The 24197-nt window shown below is 50.3% G+C and overlaps 1 protein-coding gene across 1 annotated transcript in view; it reads right to left on the bottom strand.

Annotated features, from left to right (window-relative positions):
• Positions 1 to 4693: 4693 nt before the first annotated feature.
• Positions 4694 to 24197, bottom strand: part of CORO2A (coronin 2A) — a 56063-nt gene continuing 36559 nt past the window's right edge. Inside the window, exons 3-12 of the mRNA XM_061201110.1 lie at positions 15449 to 15565; positions 12942 to 13091; positions 11532 to 11711; positions 10681 to 10797; positions 9965 to 10069; positions 9133 to 9229; positions 8099 to 8211; positions 7683 to 7773; positions 6510 to 6784; positions 4694 to 5192 (exon numbers count right to left, since the gene is read on the bottom strand). Coding sequence (XP_061057093.1) covers positions 5061 to 5192; positions 6510 to 6784; positions 7683 to 7773; positions 8099 to 8211; positions 9133 to 9229; positions 9965 to 10069; positions 10681 to 10797; positions 11532 to 11711; positions 12942 to 13091; positions 15449 to 15565 — 1377 coding nt within the window. The 3' untranslated portion in view covers positions 4694 to 5060. The remainder of the gene's footprint in view (positions 5193 to 6509; positions 6785 to 7682; positions 7774 to 8098; positions 8212 to 9132; positions 9230 to 9964; positions 10070 to 10680; positions 10798 to 11531; positions 11712 to 12941; positions 13092 to 15448; positions 15566 to 24197) is intronic.

The raw sequence follows: 24197 nt of genomic DNA, 5'->3' as shown, positions 1-24197 counted from the left end.
AACCTGGGCGGTGGGGCGGGGCGCTCAGGGCCGTCCCACTTCCGGCAGGGAAAGACAGATACATGGCAGGGCGCCCCCGGCAGGCCAGGGCACAGCCGCAGCATCATCACCCTGCGGACAGCACGGTGCTCTCCCGCCCATTTGCCCGGGCAGTGAATGCTCAGGCCTGGTCTCCCAGCTCTGTGTCTAGCCCAGAGGCGGCCACAGCACAAATGGGGGCTCACTTCGAATGGGCTAACTAACTGCAAGGAGGTGGGCTTCCCCGCTGAGTGACGTTCGTCCAGTCATGATCAGAAAACTGCAGCCCTGTGGATGGGACCAAAGTTGGCTGTGGCCTTCCAGGATGCTGTGCATTACCTAGCTTTTCATTTTCCCTTAATTCTCTCTTGCCCTATCCCCAAGAGAAATAACGATTCCCGCAATTGTGAGAAACATTCTGGAAACTCCACCTGCACCCACGCTAAAGTCTCAGCATCCACGGAATGTAAGTTGGTACAGGCATTATGGAAAACAGTATGGAGGTTCCTCAAAAAATTAAAAATAGAACTACCATATGATCCAGCAATCTTACTTCTGGGTGTATATCCAAAGAATATGAAGTCAGTATCTCAGAGCTATCTGCACTCCCATGTTCACTGCAGCATTATTTACAATAGCCAAAATATGGAAAAAACCCAAGTTCATCAGTGGATGAATGGATAAAGAAGATGTGGTATATGCACGTATATATAGTGAAATGTAATTCAGACTTAAAAGAGGAAATCCTGCCATTTTCTAAATGAATGAGCCAGGAAGACATTATGCTAAGTGAAATAAGCCAGATGGAGAAAGACAAATACTGTATGATACCTAAATATGTGGAATCTAAAAAAAAAATTAAAAAGTCAAACTGATAGAGAGTAGAAAGGTGGTTGCAAGGGGCTGACAGAAAAGGGTAGGGTGGGGGAAAAGGGTACAAAGTTTAAGTTACAGAACCCATAAGTTCTGGGGATCTAATGTACAGCATGGTGACTATAGTTAATAATACTGTATTGTACACTTGAGATTTGTTGAGATTGGATCTCAAATGTTCTCAACCATACACAAAAAATGGTAACGATGTGAGGTAATGGATGTGTTAATCAACTAGATTGTGGTGATCATTTCACAATGTATTCATATCGTAATCATTACCACGTACACCTCAAGAAATCACAAACAACATAAATATATACAATTTTTGTCAATCATCATACCTCAATAAAACTAGGGGAAAAAAGTCTCAGCTCCCACCTACAAAGCCCTTGGCTCTTTCCGTTCCTTTTTTTTTTTTTGGCCGCACCGCTTGCATGTGGAGCTTCCCCTACCAGGGATCGAACCCACGCTCCCTGCAGTAGAAGCATGGAGTTTTAACCCCTGGACAACCAGGGAAGTCTGCCCTTGGCTCTTAATACTCATGATCTCTGCCCTGTCTATGCTCCACCCTTTGCTTGTTTCCAGACTATGGAACAGGTAGTTTTCTCTGCTTGGAACACTCTTTTCCCCAAATGCTCTTTGCCTTGTTTACTCCTATTTATCCTTCAGGTTTCTGCCTAAATATCATTTCCTCCAAGAAGCCTTCCTTGCTTCTCCTCCAAGAGCAGCCTGAATGTCCCCTTCCTTCCAACCACGACTAAAAACTCTTTGGAGGGTAGGAACCAAGTCTTTCTTGCCTGTTTCCCAGCTTGGTTTCTGGCCCAAACAAGTGGGTATTTCCAAAAGTTCACTTTATGCCACCTTGCTTTCACGAAAGACCTACATTAGTACCTGCTTTCACTAACGGAAAGAAATCTGAAGAGGATTTTCGCTTTTATGAGAAAAGACAAAAAGTGAAAATATGTTCAGCATTTGTTTTACAGCAAGCTATTATAGAGGCATTGGTGCACCCCCTAGCACCCCAAGCAGTGGGAGTGGCACCACCAAGCTCCTTCCCCAGGAACTACACTCAGCATCTCAACATTAAGCCGTCTTAGCTTTGAACAGCGCCTGTGAGCATTTGTGCTTTATCTGGACTTATTTTGTGTGTCCGTTAGCAAGTTGTGTTAAGGTAATTGCTTCTTCACTTTAGCCATTTTGGCTTACAAAAGGTTTCATAAGAACCCTCTACTTTCAGATAGCGAGGGAAACCTGTAATTGGTATTTGTGAAACAAATCAAGGAAAGCTCCATGTATTAAAATGTCTAGGAAGATGTTGTTTATTATTTTGTTACATTCTTTCCATTGCACTATTCCACATCTATTTATTTTCACTTTTTTTTTTTTTTTTTTACAAAGGTACAAGGAATTTCAGAAACAATATTAAAACAATCAAACTGTTTCAGGCACGGTTTCATATTAAAAGCATAGATTGATTTCTGACTTCCTGCTTCCCTCTATGATACAATCTCAATGACTGTAGAGCTAAGGTGGATACACCCCAAAGCTCATCTCCCAGTGCTGTCTTCATTCTCAGAAAGTTCCTGAGTCAACAGTCAGGGGGTTCCTAGGGTATGGAGTAAGGAGATGAGTACACATTCTGCTTGCCCTGAGCTTGAGGGCCCTGCAAATGCTGGGCGAGTTCCACTTCATCAGTCAAGAACAAAAATGTAATTTTTAAAAATGTCTTAAAAAAATATCTGATAAAAATTACCTATCCCTCTCCCTTGCTGTGAAATAATTTAAATAATTTATTGTAGATGTAAAAAAAAAAAAGAAGGAAAAAGAAGTTTGTTCATGGATGCCTTCGTATTGTTTTTAAGCACGAGGTCTGGGTCCCTTAGGGGTGGGGAGAGCTTGAGAAGGAAGGGATGTCTCTGTGTCGAGGAGGCATGCGGGAAGCTCTCCAGACAGGCCCCACCTCCATGCCTTGCAGCCAGTGCCTTTTGGGCTTGATGATTCTTCATTATCTGAGGTTAGGTCTTCCCTTCTGAACTTGGGGATAATAACACCTAGCTGACCCGTATTAGAGTAGAATGTGTCAGTGATTGAGGGTGGGAGTGCTTTGTAAACTGTGACATGCTGGCCGCAAATGAGGTGGGAAAGGTAACCCCATCCAGTGGAGCTCTGCTTCCCTGACAATGCCTGGGATCTGGCCTTTGGCAAGCTTGGCAGGCCCCAGTGACTGAGTAAACCCGACAAGGAACATGGGCACCTGGTGTGTGTGGGCAAACAAGGGGACGCAGCCATGGCTCGGGGAGGGGGCAGTCGGGAGCACAGAGCCCTCACTGTGCTGCAGTCAGGGTCCCAGAGACACCCAGGACAATGCTTCTTGACTTTTTTTAGGAGCTTCCAGCATGGACTTAGAAGATAGGGTTGAAGTCCCAGATCCTGTCTGGCGCTCATTGTCCTCATCTTCACTGCAAATAGGTACAGAGGGACTAGCCCAGTGGGTCTCTGTCCTCGCTGTATTGCAGAATTACCTGGGAACTTATAAAAACATACACAAGGCCAGGCCCTACTTTGGAGATTCGGCTCCAACTGGTCTGGGGTTGGGCCTGGGTATCTGCATTTCCTGAAGGCTCCCAAGGGGATTCTAAGGTACAGCCTGGGTTGAAACCTACCAGGCTAGGTGGCCTCCTGCAGTTCCCATCTTAGCTCCAGGATCGCCCTGTGCAATGGGCAAACTCATCGTCCACATAGCCTTGGTAAAGAGGGGCACATTTAACTTCCAACATTCCCCGTCTCTAGCTGGGTTGTTGTACTGACCACTGAGAAGGAGAGAACCTTAGAGAAAGGGCTCAGAATACAGATTCACAAAGGAGGGACACAGAAAAACTCTCAGGTCGGAAGGGAAGTCAGGGCCATCTGGTCCCGCTCCCTTGCCTAGTGCAGTCCTCCTTCTCCAGAAACCCTCATGGCTGGGCGGCCATGTGGCTCTGCCGGCACACTTCCAGGCTGGGGCTCCCTACCTCCTGGGGACCTCTTCTATTACCTTGGGCTGAAATCTGCCTACATCATCCTGGAGGAGGCAGGCTCTGTGACCTCAGGGCTTTGGTGGTGGCAGTCAGTAGCCACGGGCACCACTCTGCTGTCTGCATCCCCACATAAGGGATAGTGTCTACCCATATTCGGCTGATTCTGGTTGAAGAGAGAGAGGATGGCTTCCTGTCTGTGTTCTACAATTAGGCTGAACCCTGACTTACTTCCCTGAAGTTAAACTTCCTCTGCCTCTTTGTCAATGTCTTTGGAGTTCCTGCAGCAAACCCAGATCATCGCCCTACAAGTAGTCTTCCTTAGGTCAAGGCCAAGGTTTCTTATCTCAGGTGGCAGATCCTATAGAGGGCAGCGCATTCCAGGGTCCCCCTTGTTCAGATGGAGAAAGTGAGACCAGAGAGGTAATGACTTGCAAGAGGTCACTGAGCAAGTCAGGGGCACAGCTGAGGCCAGAACCAACAGATTCCTGCCTTGTGGGCTGAGAACTGCACATCTGCTACATCATAAACTGCAGAAAGGCAGACCCCGGAGACCAGGAGCTCAGCCCAGCCTGGCCATGAACTCTCTGGGGACCTTGATTACTTGCCTCTCTCTGGGCCTCATTTTCCCCACCTGTAAAATAAGGAAGTTGGGCCACGTCACTGGTTTTCAAACTTCTAATATTTTTTTAGTAGCAGAATTATGTATTCCATAGAAGCTAATATATAAAACAGAAAGAAGGGGAGCTGACTGGTAGGAATGGAGGCGGGGGGGCACAGCCCTCCTGACTTAGCCTTCCCCCCTTGCTATGGACCACAGTTTGAAAACCACAGGAAGGTTCACCTCCTAGGACCTTCCAGCTCTAACTTTCTACAATGTTCTTCCCCTTGAGAAGTTACCGTGGACCCTTCAAAACAATTAAACAGAAGGCAAGGTATCATCTAAAAAGAGTCAATTCAGACACTGTTGTTTCAAGAAGGCAAATAGAAAATCGGCACCAGGTCCCACTGGAATCTTTCAGCGACCAAGCGTTTCATCTCTGGTAAAAAATACAGAAATAGTGGCTGTTCTCGGGGGACCTGTGGTTTGGTTCCGGACCTCTCCGTGAGCCGAGTGGTGTCCCTGAGGGCGAGGAGGGCAGAGGACCCTGCTCAGAGCCTCTCTGAGTCCATCCGCAAGTTTTTGATCTCCAGTTCCAATTGTTTGGCCTGGACCTCACGCTGGGTCACCAGCTCCCGGAGCCTTCGGATCTCATCTTGTTGCCGATAGAACATCTGCAGCAGCTGGGAAAGCACAGAGCAGAGGGGAAGGTCACCTGGGTGTCCTGGGATGCAAGGGGTCAGGACACCAGCAGAAAGCATTAAACATTGCCCCTTTTTGACTCAGAAAGGTGGGTGATTACATTTACATGGCTGAGGCCTGAGGGGACAGCCATGGCATAGATCTTTTACAAAAACCTAGTTTTCTTCACCCAATAAATGAAAATCAAAAAGTCTTAACGTTTCAGACATTTTTTGCCTCCTTAGATTTCCCCATGAGTGGAGCAAAGGATACTTGGCCCTGAAGTCTTGGAGATTGGAGTTTTCACCACCGCTAAACTATGTGACCTCAGGCAGGTTACTTACCCTCTCTGAACTTCAATTTCCTCCTCTGGAAACTGGGGGTCAGAAAACTAACCTCAGCATTATTATAATTGTTGCCACTGTATAGAATGGTACTAGATGTTGGGTGTTCCCCCTAAGGATTTCGTTATTCCACTGGATGCTAACAACACCCCTACGAGGGTGGTAGTATTAGTACCCCCACTTCACTGTGGACACTGAAGCTGAGAGATTCAGCCATGCCGCGGAGCAACTAAGCCCATGCGCCACAACTACTGAGCCTGTGCTCTAGAGCCCGCGAGCCACAACTACTGAGCCCACGCACCACAACTACTGAAGCCCCCACGCCTAGAGCCCGTGCTCCGCAAGAGAAGCCACAGCAATGAGAAGCCCGCGCGCTGCAACTCGCCCCCGCTCGCCACAACTACAGAAAGCCCGCGCGCAGCAACGAAGACCCAAAGCAGCCAAAAATAAATAAATAAATAAATAAATTTATTTAAAAAAAGAGAGAGATTCAGCCCCCGGGTCCAAGGTCCTAGAAGTAGTGCTCAGTAGAGCCAGGATCAGAATCCCTCTGTGAGACACCAGCCCTTGTGTTTTTAGCCGCTACACGCTCCCAGGGCTGTTGAGAAAACACAGTCAGATGATATATCGAAGTGCCTACCTACCCAGGGCCTGGCACACAGTAGGCACTTAACAAATGTTGACTCTGAGCGCACAGAAAATCCTAGAGCATCAGAAGTGGAAGGGACTTTACTACCTACCAAGTCAAACCCTCGGCATTTTACAGATTGTTCCCTACCACCTGTAAGTAAACCCACCATCTTGACACGCAGATGGTGCTCATGACGTGTTTGTGAGTGAATCAGCAAAGTGAGTTAAGGGGCTAGGCCAGGCCACACAGCTGGTTATTTTCCTCGCCTCTCATGTTCTCCGCCCCCCTCAGCTGCTCACAGCTGCTCCCCTCCCCTGGCAGGCCTACCCCACCCTCGTTCGCACCTCGTTCTCTGTCTTTGGTGGGGGGCATTCGAAGATGTCAAAGCCATTTGTGAACCAAGTTTTCTTCTCCTCCAGTCTGTGTTCTGACGCCCACCGTGGCGCCCTCTCCTCCAGCAGGGAGAGGGGCCTCCGGCCATCTTCTGCAGCCAGCTTTTCTGTCTGGTTGAAGAGACGAGGCGAGGTGTGGGCCCTGGGCTTGGAGAGGGGTCTCTCTGGGGGCAGAGGCTGGGGGCTCAGCAGCTCGGAGCCAGGCCTAAGGGACATCAGGACTGGCCCTGGGAGGGAAGCAAAGGGCTGGGTGAGGACTGAGTGCCCCTGAGCAGGTGGGCATGGGGGGCACTGACACACGCAGACACACACAGAGCCACACGGAGACACAGAGATACACATGACACGTGTGGGCGATATGGCCACATGCAGACAGGCACAAACCCACAGACCAGGGCAAGCAGAGTGCAAATACACACTTGTGTGATTATCTAAGCGAGGCATGGTTTGTAGGGGCTGCCCCAGAATACCGCGGGCTCCTCGCGCCTGCCCTGCGCTCTGCCGTCTACCAGTTCATGAATTCTCCCAACACCCCAAGAAGCAGGGGAGGCAGGCATCACGGCTACAGTGAGGAAACCGAGCCCAGAGAGGAGCGAGACTGTCTAAGGGTTACACATAAAAGGGAGGGGGCAGCAGGCAGCTCCGGGGGCCGCAGCAGGGGTGGGAGCACACACTGCCTCCCCCTGCGCAGGCCCTTATGTTGACAGGCCAGGGAGGGAGAGTCAGGGCAGGCAGGGTGGACAGAAGGGCCCGGGTGGGGGCTGCTGCCTAGAGGGTTTCTGGGGTCAAAGAGTAATTGCAGAGGTGGCGGGAGGATGGGCAGGGGGCATCCAGCTGAGACTCTCCAGTCACTCTGCACAGCACAGAATTTAAAGACGTTTTCCTTGGAGCAAAATCCCTTGATTCGGAGGGAGTTTCCTGAGTCACTTGGGACGAGCCCCTCCCTTCCTGGACCCATATGCGACCATCCTAACCACTGGGAACCGACTGTCAAGGACCAGTCCTCCGGGGTTACAGGTTATGGGAGGACACAAATACCAGCCAAACCCCTCTCAGCTACTTGGGGCCACTGGATGCTCCGTTGTCCCCCACATTCACCCGAGGCCTTTTCTCTGCCTTCCTCACCTTTATTCATCCCACTGAGCCACTCCTGGGCCGTCAGAGAGGGCTGGGCACCTGCCGTGGGCGGGTAGATGTCCTCTTGGTAGGATTCCGACTGCAGGAGAAGTCAGGACAGTGAAAGCGGGGACGGTGGGGGAGGGCCCTTAGAGATCCAGGGGTGCAGACTCCCCTCAACCCCTGTGAGTTGAGGAAACTGAGGCCCAGAGAGCAAAGGGATGTGCCCAAGGTCACAGAGCAACTCAAGAGCAGAGGTGGGAGGGACAGCACGCTGACAACGAGAAAGGCTTCCCTTTGAGGAGGGGCCATCAGCCTCCCTGTTGCTCCCCCAGGGGCATGGGCTCCAGGCTCCAGGTCCCAGGGTCCTTCTTCTCCAGGAGGGGCTCCCCCCCTCCCTCGGAGACGGCTCACACCACCCTTACCCGCCGGGGTACAATCATGGATATGGGCTCGATGAGGCTTTTGGTTGTAATCAGCTTGTAGAAGCGGAAGATCTCACAGGAGGACACGTCAAGACCTCTTTTTGGCATAACACCTGTGGGGAGATGACCAAGGAGGGCCAAGAGATTCCTCAGGGTGGGCTGGGGCCCCAGGGACCCAGGGTGAGTGGCAAAGCCAGGCTGCACACTTGGATGTGAACAGAGACCAGCCTCTTCCCATTATCCTTCCTTTAACAAACAGTCCTACATTGGACCAGGCCCCGAGCTGGGGAAATGGGGTTGAAATCCTCAGACTTTGTCCCCTACCTTCAAGGATTTTAGCTAAACTTTTACAGGAAGTGTGCTCTGCTCAAGGCCCTCCATCACCCTCCCCACACCTCCCAACACAGATGCTCTTAATAGAGCGATGCCAGCGTTCCTTTGATTAGTGTTAGCATGCTATCTTTCTCCATCTTCACTTGTTTTTTTTGGTCGCGCAGCGTGGCCTGCGGGATCTCAGTTTCCCGACCAGGGATTGAACTCGTGCCCCCTGCAGTGGAAGCACAGAGTCTTAACCACTGGACCGCCAGGGAAGTACCTCCATCTTTACTTTTAATCTAGCTGTGTCTTTATATATAAGTGGGTTTCCTGTAGAGGGCATATAGTTGCGTCCTGTTTTGTTTTGTTTTGTTTTTAATCCCTAAACACACTTAAAAAGTAGGGCCTCTCTTAGGTCAATGTCCCCGATCTCCTTGCTGCTGCTGTAACTGCTTAACTTTCAGCTAGAACACCTTCATCCTCTCCCCATGCTGTGCTCTGCTTCCCTTTTGGCTCCTCAAGTCTTGCCTCCTCCAGTAAGCCCTCCCGGACTTCTTCCTGCGTACTCTCAGAGAACCTCCGCATACCTCAACTAGAGCCCCCATCGACTCAGAGCATTGACCCGCTGTCTCCCCTCCCCAGTGAGGGGCCCTCTAGGGCGAGGCCTGACTCATCCCTGTCTCCCCAGGCCCCAAGTGGCCTCAGTGTCCCACACTCACCGATCCCCTTCTGTGGGTTATAGGAGCGGTACTCGGTCAGGTAGTTCAGGTGAGGTTTGTCGCTGCTGACCTCATAGTAGCGGATGTTCCCGTCTCCCTGTGGAGGGGAGGGCACCACTCAGAGCCGGGTCCCATCAGCCGCCCACCTGGCCCCCACTGCCACACAGCAGAAACCTGGAGAGGACTGTGAGTGAAGAGCTGGCAGAGCCGCCTCTCACAAGGGCAGACCAGAGGACTGGCACCAAGGCAGCAGGGCACCAAGGCACCTCATTTTAACACTTAGTCCCCCCAACCATGACCCAAAGCCCACACAGATGCCTCCAAGGGAGAGGCTCTGGGAGCACAGGCCTGAACCCCACTCCCATCTGAGAGCCGCACACAAAGGTCAGAAGTGGGGTTCCTGAGACCATCCAGTGGGTCTTACCCCTGGGGCATTTCTGGTTGTCACTGTCATAATGACTGGGCGGGGAGGTGGGTGCTGCTCCTGGCATTGGTGGGTAGGGGCCAGGGATGCCAAATACAAGATAGTCTTACCCAGTGAAGACCTGCTCTGCCTCAAATTTGAAGGTGCCCCTGCCAAGAAACACTGACTGGTCCCTCCTTATCTGGACCCAGAACTGGGGAGGGACTAGCTCAGGGTGTCCGGCAAAACCCTGGCCCCAGGTGTTCTTGTGGAGCCAGGAAGGTGGGAGAGGGGCGGGGCTCACCACAGGGGGAGAGTATCTAGCCACTCTTGCCTGTCCCTGCCCCTGCCCTGTACCCCAAGGGCCCCAGGCTGCGGTCTGGCTGCCAGTGGCACCAGGCAGCCACCTCCCTCCCGTGTCAGACTGACCTTCCCCACCACGTAGAGCATGTTGGTGTCCGAGTCATAGAACGGAAACAGCACGCCTGAGGAGCCATCGAGGTCCTCCTCTGCGAGAGGCACAGAGAGGTCATCCTGCAAGGGAAGGGAGACCAGGAGGGCCTATGGGTCACTCATGGAGTGCACCTTGGTGGTGCTAAGAATTCCTGTCACAGGGCTGTGTGTGTGTGCATGTGTGTGTGTGTGTGTGTGAGAGAGAGAGAGAGAAAGAGAGACCACCTCCTTTTCCCTTGCTAGCATTTTACCTTTAACGAATGATTTCTCATACACATGATGTCACTCCAGCCCTCCACCTCCTGTTTTATATCTACTATAATGCAAGGAGATTCAGACAGAGAGGAAGCGATCTGTCGAACTCCAGCCAAGTGCTCCTTGAAATTAATACTACTTGGCCTGGTCTTCATCCCCATCCCCACCCCCACCCACCTTGAACAGGCAGCTCCTCTTGCCCACACAACTCCCTATTTCACTCTAAGGGCTTGCTCCAGCTGTTCCCTCTGCCTAGAAGGCCCTTTCCTTCTCCTGCCCTCCCCCCCATCCCCAAGTCCTGGTCCCAAACTCAGCCACCTCCCCTCCCCCACGCCGAGGCTTCTCCTGGGTCCTGACCCCTCCCCTTCCTTGAACAACAAGATGCACAAGGTGTGGCGCTGGTGAGGGGTGCTGGTGGGGCTGCTCGGGAGACTCACCTGGTCCCACAGGGCCATCTGCCGGTTGTTCCATCGGGATGTGCCCGTGGACAGCAGCTTCTTCAGGTTCCCCAGAAATAGCACTTTGCTGGCCCGGTGCCCCTTATAGCTGGCTTCCTGGAGGGACATGTGTGGTCAGGGACACCCTGTCTTTGCTTACGCTGCTGCTCCACCTGGAATACCTTCTTTTCTCATCCCAGCTCTGCCTGGAGAATCCTTCCAGAGGCACCACCTCCAGGAAGCCTTCCTGGGTCTCTCCCATCCACATAAAGTCTCTCTCACTATTTTTGTTGAGAGTTCTTTTTCTGAGCTAGGACAGAGGCAAACTTCGGCCCAGCTCCATGTTTTTGCTAAAAGATTATTATTGAGCATCCACTATATGCAAGGCATGGGGCTGGGTGGCCACTGTCACCTGGGATATCTCATTTAACCCTCCCAGAGGAAGAACTAATGGCCCATTGTTGCAGATGAGAAAACAGACACTCAGAGAGCAGAAAGTGCTTGTCTAAGGTCACACAGTGGATAACAGTGGTGCCCTGAGGTTTCTTGACCCCATGTCATGCCTCCTGACAGAGGCGAGGCACAATGACAAGCTTTGGAGTTACACCAGGTTCCAGTCCCAGCTTTCAATGTGAGCAAGTCCCTTAGCCTCTCTTCAGCCTCAGTTTTCTCATCTGAAAAATGGGTATGACATATTTTACACCCCCCAATAGATGGGGATAAACACACGTGAAGGCTTGGCCAGAACATTAACATCATTACTGCCCTGTTCTCAGACCTCCCCCACCCTGCCATGCCCACTCCACTCCTCGCTCCTCTGACCCCAAGCCAGACCCCAGCCCAGCACTGACCTGGAGGACGGCCCCTGCTCGGGGATCGACAACCCGAATCTTGCGGTCTTTACAGGCAGTGGCCAGCAGGCTGCCGTTGGTGTTGAAGGACATGGAGAGGATCACGTCTTGGTGACAGTTAATTGTCTTCACGGGGCTCACGATTACAGCCTCCTTTGTATCCAGGTTCCAGACCATCACCTGCATGGCAGAGAGCCGGCTCTGAGCACAGTGCATCACCCCCAAGCCCCGCCCTGGCCTCCACAGTCACGCGCCAGCCAGGCTGCAGTGAAACACGGTATCCCCGGGAGGGAAGCCACAGATGGCAGTTTGGCCAAGAGGCCTCGGTTGGGAGGATGGGTCTGCCGGCTGAAGCTGCCACGTGGCAGGAGGAGAAGTGGGGAGTCAGGCTGTCTGGCAGTGAAAAGAAAACACCATCTGCTTGGAGCAATGAAACATCCATGCTGGGAGGACCCCAGGGGACCAGATAGTCCAGGGGGTTTCAAACAGTCATTAGCAACAGTTTCTACCACACAGATAACAAGGGTTGCCATGTTTAGCTACACAGGCTGTGCACTGCACAGCTCCAGGGCAACCCATTCCCGTAGTCTATAATGCGAATAGCGCCCCCTGGAGTTGTGTACAGATAAACTGTACAACCATAAGCAGTAGCACACCCTACATAAACAGATAATAGAGCACTTCTGATCAGAACAGGGTAAAGGCCTCTCAACCACTCCCATCCCACATCAACCCCATTTGTGTGCAGACTGAGAAACTGAGGCCCAGAGAAGACAAGGGACTTTCCCAGGTCATACTGCAAGTCAGAGACGGAGTGAGAATAGAATCTAGGTCTCCTCTACTGTGAATTTTCCCAATCCACAGGGCCCACAGCTTGTTAGCTTGGAAGTCAATGGAGCAGGGGGAGGCATCTCTGGGCAGGGTCCAGCCCAACCCCTCCAGGAAGACTAATGGATTGAATAGTGTCTCCACCCCCCCCACCCCCCCCACCCACCAAACTCATATCTACGTGGGACCTCAGAATGTGACCTTATTTGGAAACAGGGTCTTTGCAGGTGTAATGCATTACAGTGAGGTCATACTGGATTTGGGTGGGCCCTACATGCAATGACTGGTGTCCTTGTACGAAGAGGAGGGGACGTATAGATACACAGAGAAGAGGGCAGATGACAGAGGCGGACTGGAGTGATGCAGCTACAAACCAAGGAATGCTTGGAGCCACTAGAAGCTAGAAGAGGCACAGAAGGACTTTTCCATAGAGACTTTGGAGAAAGCATGGCTCTCTCTCCTAACACCTTGATTTTGGATTTCTGGCCTCCAGAACTATGTGAGAATACATTTCTGTTGTCTTAACCCACCAAGTTTGGTCATATGTCAGGGTAGCCCTAGGAAACTAACACACAGACCCACCTTGTAGTCATAGCCGGAGCTGAAGAGGATACTGGCAGCTGTGGGGTGCCACTCTACCAGGCCCACTCTGCGTGCGTGGCCCACCAGCTCCTTCTTGAAGGCTGTGAGGTTCTTTGCCAGCAGCTGCTTGGGGATGTCCCAGATTTTAATCTGTCAGGGAAGACACGGCCCAAGGGAAGGGTTAGCCGGGGTCACCTTGGCCGCCCACGACCCTGAGCCACAGAACTGGCAGTGCTCAGCAGACAGTCGGGGGAGCTCTCTCTGTATCTACCTCTCACTCAATGGAGAGGCAGCTGGGGCCCCTCAGAGAGACAGACGCTTTGCCAAGGTCCTCCAGCCCAAGCAGGGGCTGGAGATGAGCCTAGGCCTCTGGTAATCTTTGCCATTCTTAGCGACCTGAGGCAGTGGGTGAGTGGATGGGCCACAGGCCTGATTCCCAGGCTGGATGTCAGAGCAAACCTGCCTCTCAGCCTAGAATACCCCTCAAAGTACAGTGCTCTACCCCCTCCTGGTCCCAAAGGCTCAGGGTAGAGCTTCAAATGCCAGGAGAAAGGGTTTATGCTATCTCCGCAGGGAGCTAGGGAGCCAGCGCAGTCTCTGGAGCAGGGCAGGGCAGGGACAACCCCCAACCCCTTCCGTTATAGGGGTCCCCTTGGATGGCCCGGAAGACTAAAGGCCAGAAGGCAGGGTTGGATGGGGTCACAGGCCTGTATTCCACAGTGAGGGCCTGGGAGGAGGGGCTGGGGATTCCTTCCAGAGCAGTGTTGTTGAGGATGGAAAGGGCTTACATGGTAGGAAGTCATCTCCCCATCACAGAGGCATACACATGGAGGAACAGAGGATGACAGAGGGTGACAGAGCCCAGGTTGGTGTTGACTTAACGTCCCTTATTGTCCTGCAGGGCTCTCAGGCCCCTATGTGGTTGTATGTCCTCTTTCTCTTAGGATATATGGGCTTTCAGGTAGACTTTGCTTTTAATTCAGCATTTATTTCCTGGTCATCTTGGATTTCAAACTAGAAAGCCAGCCTCACAATAGTGCCAGGCTCCAGAAAGATGGAGTCTGGTCAGGGCTGTTACCAAACAGAACTGGACCTGGCTGGAGGACAGACTCTGGGCAGGCCTGTTTGGTAGAAAAAGACACCATCCCTCAGAGCTAGAGGGTCATCCCTGCCACTCCCAATGGTTGTGTCCACTCCTCCTGCCCCCGAGGCAACTGGGAAGGGATGGGTGATGAGGCTAGCTAGGAATTTAATAAAGACCTTGAAGGGAGCCTTCAAAGCAGGCCTGAAAGGGCAGGTATTCCAGGAGTGAACACAGAGTCAGATACTTGATATCCTGTCAGAAGCCCTACACTCATTTGAGACAAGGTCAGTTCTCACAGGGCCCGGCTGTCCCTCTGGTGAAGCCACGTCGGCAGACACTGTCCTTTATGCTCCTCAGCAACCCTTATATGGAAAATGACACAAGTCCTCTTATAATTTTCTACCTGCTTCTCTCTATGAACGGGTCTGTTTCCTTTGATCAGACAGTGAGGCTATTTCCTTTTTTTTTGCCTTGGCTGCCAGGCAGCTCCAAGCTAAGCCTGGAATTCAACAGCTGCAGCCTCCAGAGTTAAATTCCTCCATCTGTGGCTGCTGCTCTTTAGGGAAGTGGAACAGCTCAGTGGAAAAAGATCGGGCTCTGGAATCAGGCCTTAGTTGGAACCCTGGCTCTGCCTCCACACACTGTGTGACCTTGGGCAAATTGCCACACTTCTCAGATCCTCAGCTTTTGCATCAGAAAAACATCCTACCTTGTGGGGTTGCTGGGAAGACTGAGTGAAATGATATGTGTAATGAGAGTCAGGGACACAGTGGGCTCACAATAAAGGGTAACTATGACTTTCATCCTTATTTCAATCATCTGATCATATCTGTGTCTTTTGTTTTAAGCCATACGCGCTGTTTTATAAGTAGGCAGAGAATACGTTATAAATAACACCAAATATTGTTGAGTCAGGGACTATGATCCTGGTACAGAACAGGGGCTCAAACAGTTGGTAGGACTGAAGCTTTTGGGATGGTTTTGGTGTTCACATTCATTTAATGCTCCCACTCTTATTCTTTTAAATCCTCCCTCCCCACTGTCTATGAGATTATGTGGCACAATATTTTCGGGCCACAGTAAAAATGCCCTTCACAGCATTTTATAGTTCCCCCAAAAGATGGGCTTTCCCACTGGGAAATGAATCTCATTGGATTTTCATTAGACGGTTGGGAGCTATTATGCTCATTTTATAGATGGGGGAACTGAGGCCCATAGAGAGGAGGGGTGGTACCCCAAGTCCCACAGAGCCCAGAGCTTCTCCTCCTCAATCTAACTTACCCCCTCCGCACACAGTGACCTCACCTCGTGAAGGATGAAGGAGTCAGGAACGTCAGAGCTGAGTCCAGACACCATTCCGTCTCCCTCTGCCCCAGTCCCACTCCTCTCGGGAAAGAGAACCGCCTCACGCACTGACACTCACCGTGGCATCTTCAGAACAGGAGGCGATCTCAAAATCATTGAAAGGGTTCCATTTGACATCTAAGACGTTCCCTCTGTGCCCGCAGACCTTTGGGTAGTGGGGGTCCAACTTTCCCGTCTGTAAAACAGTACCCAGGAAGGTTGGGGAGGGAGGGGGCTAATTCCACTTTAGCACCTGGAGGGTCCCTCGGGCAGCCAGCAATCACCGAGTAGACAAGAAAACGTACGGGACAGAACTGGGAGTGAATCTAGGACTTACCACTAACCCCTGTGTGATCTTGGGGGAGTCACGGCACTTCCCTGAGCCTGAGTGTCTTCCTCAGTAAAATAGAGGCGATGGTAGGTATTTCAGATCATTCGTGTGAGGATCATAGGAGATGAGGTGTGGGAAGGGTCTAGCACAGTGCCTAGCACATGGTAGGTGTTCAGTAAAAGGATGTTTCCCTTCGTATACTGCTGGCGGGAATGCAGAAATGGTGCAGCCACTGTGGAAAATAGTCTGGCAGCTCCTCAAAACGTTACACAGAGTTAGTATATGACCCTGTAATTCTACTTCTAGGGATAGCCCAAAGAGAAATAAAAACATAGGTCTACAAAAAGACTTGTACACCAATGTTCACAGCAGCATTATTCATAATAGCCAAAAGGTGGAAACAATCCAGATGTCCATCAATGGATAAATGGATATCTGAAATGTAGTATATTCACAGGATGAAATATTATTCAGCCAAAAAAGGGAATGAAGTACTGACACATGCTTTGACGTGGGTGAACCTTGAAAACATCATGCTAAGTGGAAGAAGCCAGACATAAAAAGCCACATACTGCATGATTCCACTAGAAGATGTACCGGATGTGGTTTCACTGCTTGAGCAAATGAACACGTCCCCTGGTACCTGGAATTCAGAACCCTGAATAATGATATGAAAAAAAAAAAAAAATCCAGAATAGGGGGAATTCCCTGGTGGTCCAGTGGTTAGGACTCAGCGCTTTCACTGCCGAGGGCCTGGGTTCAATCCCTGGCTAGGGAACTAAGATCCCGCATGCCATGCAGTGGAGGGACGGGGGTGGGCGGTGGGATCCAGAATAGGTAAATCCATAAAGACTGAAAGCAGATTAGTGGTTGCCTAGGGCTGGGGGGAGGGGGCAATGGGGAGTGACTGCTAATGGGTGTGGGGTTTCTGGGGGTGATAAAATTATTTTCAAATTAGTGGTGATGGTTACACAACCACGTGAATATCTAAAACTCATTGAATTGTACACTTAAGTGGTGAATTTTATGGTATGTGAGTCATACTTCAATTAAAAAGAAAGAGCATTTCCTTCCCTTCCCCTCTTTCCTGCTGAGAATTCCCATTTAGGTGCTAGGAGGACACACAGTTTTCACAGCCCAGGCTACACAGCGCTGAAGCTGAGATTTCCTGGGCCATGGGACAACTACACCAGTTCATCCATAGAAACCAGCAGCTGGCAGGGACCAACACACTCATTTTACACACCACACTGCATGGCCCTGGCAGTACAGGGACCAGGACCAGGCCCTCTGCCTACCAACGCAAGGATCCACTAGCCAGCCTCAGGTTCTAGAGCCCACCCACCGGAAGGCTCCACTTTTATATCTAAGTGAGGGAGAAACTGGAGAAGAAAACTGGCCAACACCCACCCATTCACCCCATCTTTACGAGGAACCTAGGGGACGGGCCCTGTGCGAGGTGCTGGGTGAACATAAGACGTAGTACTTGACTTCACAGAACTAACTGCCTCAGGATATTTAAAAATTAATTTTGAAGAACAGAGTGAGCTCAGGGAATACCCACGGTCTCTCCTTCCCTCACCTCCCCAACTCTGCAGAGACCACTGCACTCTTGTGGGACGTCCTGAGACCGTGCCCAAGGGAGACGAAGCAAAGACCAGTGATGGTCCCTGGCCTTGCTTACTAGGGCAGCAAAGCAGGGAGCTGCTGTGAGAACAGACACAGGACGCCCCTGTTCACCCTTGGCAAACTAGGGGACAGACAACCGAGACTCTGGTTCACGGCGGTTTTATGCATGCATCTTAGTAGCTCTGCAAACAGGCTGTGGTCCCGGGCTCCCCTTCAGAAGTACTCTGCCCAATTCCGATCTTGCCCCTCAGGGAAGGGTCTCAGAAACCTCACCCTAGACTGGATCCCTTCCTGGAGGGGGAACGCTATAAAGCACATTATTTGACAAACTGGAATGTGAATGGTAGATTAAAGTATTGTTGCAACGTTAAACTGAGTGAATTTGGCAATGTACTGCAGTTACGTAAGAGAATATTCCTATTTTTAGGAAACACACAAGTATTTAGGGATAAAGAGCAAAGATGTACGTAACTTACCCTCAAAGGGTTCAGAAAAAAAAAATACTTTCACATACACATTCAGAGAGAGAGAGAAAATAAAGGAAAGACTTTGGACTTGTGTCATTTGATAATGATGTGTGAGGAGGTGAGCGAAAGTTCCATTTCTTTCAGATGGGTCTGGCTCCTCCATGGATAGAGAAAATGAGCCCCTGGGCAGGGAAGAGAGCCTCAGTACATTGTCTGCCTCAGACCTGGAGGTGCCTGAGAGCCACGCCTGGCTCTGATGGGTGCTCCTCCCAGGCCTCTAAGAGCAGAGGCCCCAGCCTCACACAGCTTCTCTTCCTTCTCAGCAAGCAAGGGATGGCTGGTGCTCCCCAGAGGCTGTTAGGCTCTGTGCCTAAAAGGGTTTGTGTGGAGGACTGACATTAACAGACATTAGCCAGTCTGATGGGCTATTGACCGGGCTGCTAAAAGCCCTGTCAGGGCAGGGACATTTATAATTAGGAGGCCACTGCTGCCTTTCAGCCCATTAGGCCAGCAGTCAGCCAGGGACAGGCTTCTGATTTACGGGGGTGCAGGCTCTAAATCAGAGGAGATACACCTGCCCTCCTTGTAGACCCCAGGCAGCTGCTCAGCCTGGAGAGACGCCACCTCCGAGTCTCTGAGGGGCCACCCTGGGGCAGACGGAGTGGATGGGACTGTAGGACCCATAAGGCAGAGCCAGGTGGGTGGGGGACCTCAGTTGCCAGGATGGGAGAGGATGTAGGGCTATTGTTGTGACCTCTAGGGCTCAGAGGGAGCCGGCTGTCCCCAGAACAGCATCAGAGTCATGGCCTCGGGTGACCCTCCCCACAGCCCAGGTGGACATGGGAGGCAGAAGTAGGCTGCACAGTGTAGAAGAGGTTAGGCAGGCAGGCTGATCTGGCTTCCTGGGTTTGAATCCCTGCTACAGCACTTATTGCTGTGTGACCTGGGGCAAGTGACCTCAGCTCTCTGTGCCTCAGTTTCTTCATCTACAAAACGGCAACAGTAGTAGAATCTCATAGGGTGGGTATGAGGATTAAATGAGTTCATACACATAAAGTGCTTAAGACTCTGCCTCGGGAATCCCTGGTGGTCCAGTGGTTAGGACTCAGCGCTTTCACTGCTGGGGCCTGGGTTCGATCCCTGGTCGGGGAACTAAGATGCGCAAGCCGCGCAGCACGGCCAAATGAAAAAAAGAAAGAAAGAAAAAAAAAGAAAAAGACTCTGCCTGGTACATGGTAAGCTCTCAGGAAATTCACCAGTTTAAGTTCATCAGAACTCACACATTTATTAATTGTGATGATAATTAATCACAATTACCCAGTTTTATTGTTGCTCAGTATGTTTCAGAGGGGCCCAGGGGTGTACTTAGTGTGAGGCCAAGCTTCCATCGGGGGCTCCTATCAATTCCTACACAACTGATGGGCAATGGCTCCAGGGGGGCCCTCAGTGAATAAATTTATGTCTTGATGGTATTCCCACTGACGGACTCAAGCGCATTATCACATCTATAAGGAAGAGGTTTGCAAGTATTTTCTTCAGGAATCATAATTTAGGGAGTCATTTATGTGCCAGGCCCTGTGCTAGGGGCTCTGCTAATATTATTTACCTCCAACCACCCCAGGAAGTAGTGCAAAAATCTCCATTGATAATGCAGAAGCTGGGGATCGGAAGGGTTGACAATCAGAGCCACTCCATCCACGGCAGAACCATGAGAACTGGGAAAGCTTCCTCTCACTCTTGGTCTGCCTCTTGCTATCCTCACGCCATAGTTATCATCAGCATCATGCAGGCCTTTCACTGAGGACCTACTATGTGCCAGGTCCTATGCTGCGTGCAAGTGGTGGCAAAAGATGAATTACTCATGGTCCATGCCCTGCAGGAGCCTCCAATCTGTGGAGGTGACAGGATGTAGTGTACTCAGGGCTCACAGAGAGAAGCAGAAGCAGAAGAAAGGCCCGGGGGGGGGATTAATCAAAGAAGCCTTCCTGGAGGAGGAGGCCTTTCAATTGGGCCTTAAAGAAAGGGAGACTTTGACCAGGCTAGGGTGAAGGGGAGGCATTTCAAGTCAGAAAGGCTGGGCCTTAGGTAGGTTTTAAGCAGAGAGGATCCTAAAGCAGACAGCAGGGAACGTAGACTGATGGGTAGGACAGTAGAGGAGGTCAGAGAAGAGGGGAGAGGCTGTGGGCATGGAGACAGTCACCCTGCACAGACAGAGATGCCCATGGAGAGATGGACAAGTGGACAGATGAGTCATGTCCTAACTAGAGGGGGTGAGACTTAGCCAGAGGGTTCCCCAGAAAAGAGAGTTGAGCAGGGGAAAGATGACAGGAGTGTTCCCTAATCCTGAGAACACACGTGCTGCTAAAATGCAAATCATGTTCCCAGGAACGTTTAGGGCAGAGCGTCATTCATCAGCCCTCCCCTCACATACACAGATGAGCATGGGGAATGTTCACCACAGAACCCCACACCCAGGGCTGGAAGTGGTGAACTGCAGAGGCTATCTGGTAACCCTGCTTGGTTACCTCCAGAGATGGGGAGCTCACTTCCTCCATAGCTGGTTTATTCTACTTTTAGACCTTGCTGAACTGTGAGAAAGCGTTTCTTACTCGGAGCCTGGTGTAGCCTCCCTGTGGCCCTCCCTGCTCCCCTCACTCTCCATTTCTGGTTCTAGCTCTGTCTTTTGGGACCACATAGATACCTCCACTCCCATCCCACTCCCCTGGTCCCAGGCCAGCTCCTTGATATTTGAAGGCAGAGGACCCATTCCTTGAATATGTTCTTTTCCAGGCTTAAGAGACCCCTAGAACTGGAAGAGACATTCCCCCCAAATAAAAAAGTAAAATAGACTAGCCCACACCCTGCATTTCTAGAAGGGGAACCTGAGTGTGGAGGGCACAGGTGTATGCTGTGGAAGGCTCTAAGGTTCAAAACGTCAGCTGGGATGGGGATGAAGGATTTTGATGAGAAAGGCAGGAATTTGTGTGCAGGCAATGGGGGGTCCTGGGAGGTGTTTAGGCAAGGAAGTGACATGGTCTGACACAGGCTTAAGAAGGGTCCAGCTGGCCTCTAAGAGCGCAGCAGTGAAGTGCTCCCCTCCCCCCTGCTCCCAGACACTTGTTCGCCATGTGTCCGTTTGGCCCCTCAGGCCCATGCCCGACTCTGGCCTGGTCCACTCCCAGTGATGCTGCAGGGCCCACCCCCAGGGCTCTGCCTGCTTTTGCTGGCATTCCTCCCGACCTCCACACCTCACAGCAAAGTCCACCTCCCACTCTGATGGGGTGGGTCTGCTGTAGGCCGGGCGCCAGGGTCCAGAGCCCAACCTGGCATGTCCCCAGGCTCAGGGCAGGCCTGTCCCCAGACCTTCCCACTGAGCCTTTGTTCCCAGAGCACAGCCCTTGGTTGCCTAGGCTGCAAGAGCCACCCTGCAACGGGCTCACCCTGGGTCACAGCGTGCCAGAGGAAGGGACTGCGGAGTCACTCCCCTCGGGACACCTGACACCACCTGGGACAGCCTGGCCCTTCTGAGAATAACTTCTGGGACATGGTGGTGAGGCCAGGCACCTTCCAATCCTACGCTCCAATAAAGAATTAGCTAGCTTGTCTCTTCCTTCCTTCCTTTACTAACACTCTCTGTGCCCGGATGGGACTTAATCCCTGGTAACTGACAAGGAGCCAATGTAAACCAGAGGTAAACCTCAGGAGTGCAGGTCAGCTGAATGAGAGTGGGGCCCAAGACCATGCCCAGGTCTGGGTCCTCACCCTTCCTGCTCAGGGTCCTTCAGGCAGTCAGCTCCCTGAGCCTCAGCATTATCATCTGTATGATGGGGCAATACTTCCTAGAAAATGGGCTAATAAAGGCACAGCATAAGCCCTGTCCCCGCTGACTACATGAAAAAGGGCCGGCAGGCCTATCTGCCCAGGTAGGCACTGCACGATGGGACCAGCATGCGTGTCCTTTCCCTCTCTCAGCCTCTCCCCTCTGTTCCATCACACTGGATGTGGTTACTTAAGAAAATGCCAACCAAATGCAATGCGTGGACCTTTCTTGATCCTGATTCAAACAAACCAGGTGCAAAGAGGCATTTATGAGGCAATCAAAGGCATTTTTACATAACAGGCAATCGGTTGGCACAGGAGATATTGTTGATGCTGTGATCCTAGCATTGTGGATATGTCAGAAAATGTTACTATTTTTTAGAATTGCAAACTGAACTTTGTGGGGGTAAAATGACAAACTGTCCAGGATTTGCTTTAAAAAAAAACTTCAGAGGGGACTTCCCTGACGGTCCAGTGGTTAAGAGTTCGCCTCTCAATGCAGGGGGTGCGGGTCTGATCCCTGGTCGGGGAGCTGAGATCCCACATGACTCGCGGCCAAAAAAACCAAAACATAAAACAGAAGCACTATTGTAACAAATTCAATAAGGACTTTAAAAATGGTCCACATCAAAAAAAAAATCTTAAAAAACAAACAAACAAACAAAACTTCAGGGGAAAAAAGGGGATGGATGAAGCAAGAGTGGCAAAGTCTTCAAGATTCTAGAATCTGAGTATGAAGAGTTCATTACATTGTTTTTAACTTACCTTTGGGTTTGAAAGTTTTTCCTAATTATAAAAAAGAACTAGAATAGAGCCTAGCTGCTGAAAATGTAGTCTGTAAACCAGCAGCATTGGCATCACCTGGGAATAGAGATGCCAGATTTAGCAAATAAAAATAGAGGCTACCTAGTAAAATTTGAATTTCAGATAAACAGCAAAGAACTTTTTAGGAGAAGTATGTTCCATGTAATATTTTGCTTATGCTATAAAATTATTTATGAAAATATCTTGGCAGTTTCTTATAGAACTGAACATGTAACTACTTTATGATCCAGGGATTGCACTCCTAGGCATGTATCCCAGAAAAATGAACTTACTTATGTTCACACAGAAACCTGTACACACAAATGAAACTTCAGTTCCACAATAGACCATTCCTGTATATTGAAGTATGTTTTCTAATTAATATTTTTATATTGCTATGTTTATTCTACTTCTTGAATTGATTCCTTTTAGGTATAAATTCTCTTCCTTCTCCCCTCTGATGTTTTGTTAGTGATATTCATGATACAATAAATTCAAATAATATTAAAAGAAAAAAAAAAAAAGAAACCTGTACACAAATGTTTAGCAGCTTCATTCCTAACAGCTCCAAACTGGAAACAGTCCAGATGGCCTTCAACAGTGAATGGTTCGACAAACTGTGTGCAACCACACCACAGAATACTACTCAGCAATAAAAAAGAATGAGCAGTTGATACACACAACAACCTCGATGAATCTCTAGAGAATTATACTGAGTAAAAGCAGTCAAGTGCAAAAGGCTACATACTGTATGGTTCCATTTGTATGACATTCTTAAAATGGCAAAAGTATAGAAATGGAGAACAGATTTGTTCAATTGATGAAAATTTATAAGCGCCAACTGTGTGTGCCCAAAAGGTGATATATGGGTAAGCAAAGTACTGGTTCTTCCCCCCCCCACCCCCCATTGCAAGTACATTAGGAGGTGCTACCAGAAAAACACAAGTGACTCTAATTCAAAGTACTCAGGGCATGACATCCTAAGAAAGGAATGTGTTGTAGAATATGTCATAAAAAGGAGAATGCTGTGGACATTTGGGGGAAGGATAAAAAGTGGCTCTTCATGAACATGGTACATATCTCCATTTACTTAGGGCATCTTCAATATTAGTATTTCAATGATCCTCTGTAATTTTCTCCTAGTAAGTCTTTTTTTTTTAAAATTTATTTATTTTTGGCTGCGTTGGGTCTTCGTTGCTGCACGCGGGCTTTCTCTAGTTAGGGCGAGCGGGGGCTACTCTTCGTTGCAGTGCATGGGCTTCTCATTGTGGTGGCTTCTCTTGGTGCAGAGCACGGGCTCTAGGCACGCGGGCTTCAGTAGTTGTGGCACGCGGGCTCAGCAGTTGTGGCTCACGGGCTCTAGAGCACAGGCTCAGTAGTTGTGGCGCACGGGCTTAGTTGCTCCACAGCATGTGGGATCTTCCTGGACCAGGGCTCAAACCTGTGTCCCCTGCATTGGCAGGTGGATACTTAACCACTGTGCCACCAGGGAAGCCCTCTCCTAGTAAGTCTTGCTCATTTATTCCTAGGTATTCACTCTTCTCTTATTCTACTGAAAATATTTACATTTTCTAAGCACTCTTGGTATGTAAAAATGCAATTCATTTTTGTATTCTGATTTTTTATCCAGCCACCTTCCAAACACTCATTTTCCTTTTTTTTTTTTTTGCATACAGTTTATTTTGACAATCAAGATATGGCACAGTTCCATCACCCCCCAAAATACCTCCTGCTGCCCCTCTGTAGCCAACCCTTCCTCAACTCCAGCCACTGGCAAC

Source organism: Eubalaena glacialis, chromosome 9, assembly GCF_028564815.1.
Source record: "Eubalaena glacialis isolate mEubGla1 chromosome 9, mEubGla1.1.hap2.+ XY, whole genome shotgun sequence".
In the NCBI taxonomy this organism is placed as follows: domain Eukaryota; kingdom Metazoa; phylum Chordata; class Mammalia; order Artiodactyla; family Balaenidae; genus Eubalaena; species Eubalaena glacialis.
The sequence above is the reverse complement of the archived record's forward strand: the minus strand, read 5'-3'. Positions and strand labels throughout refer to the sequence as shown.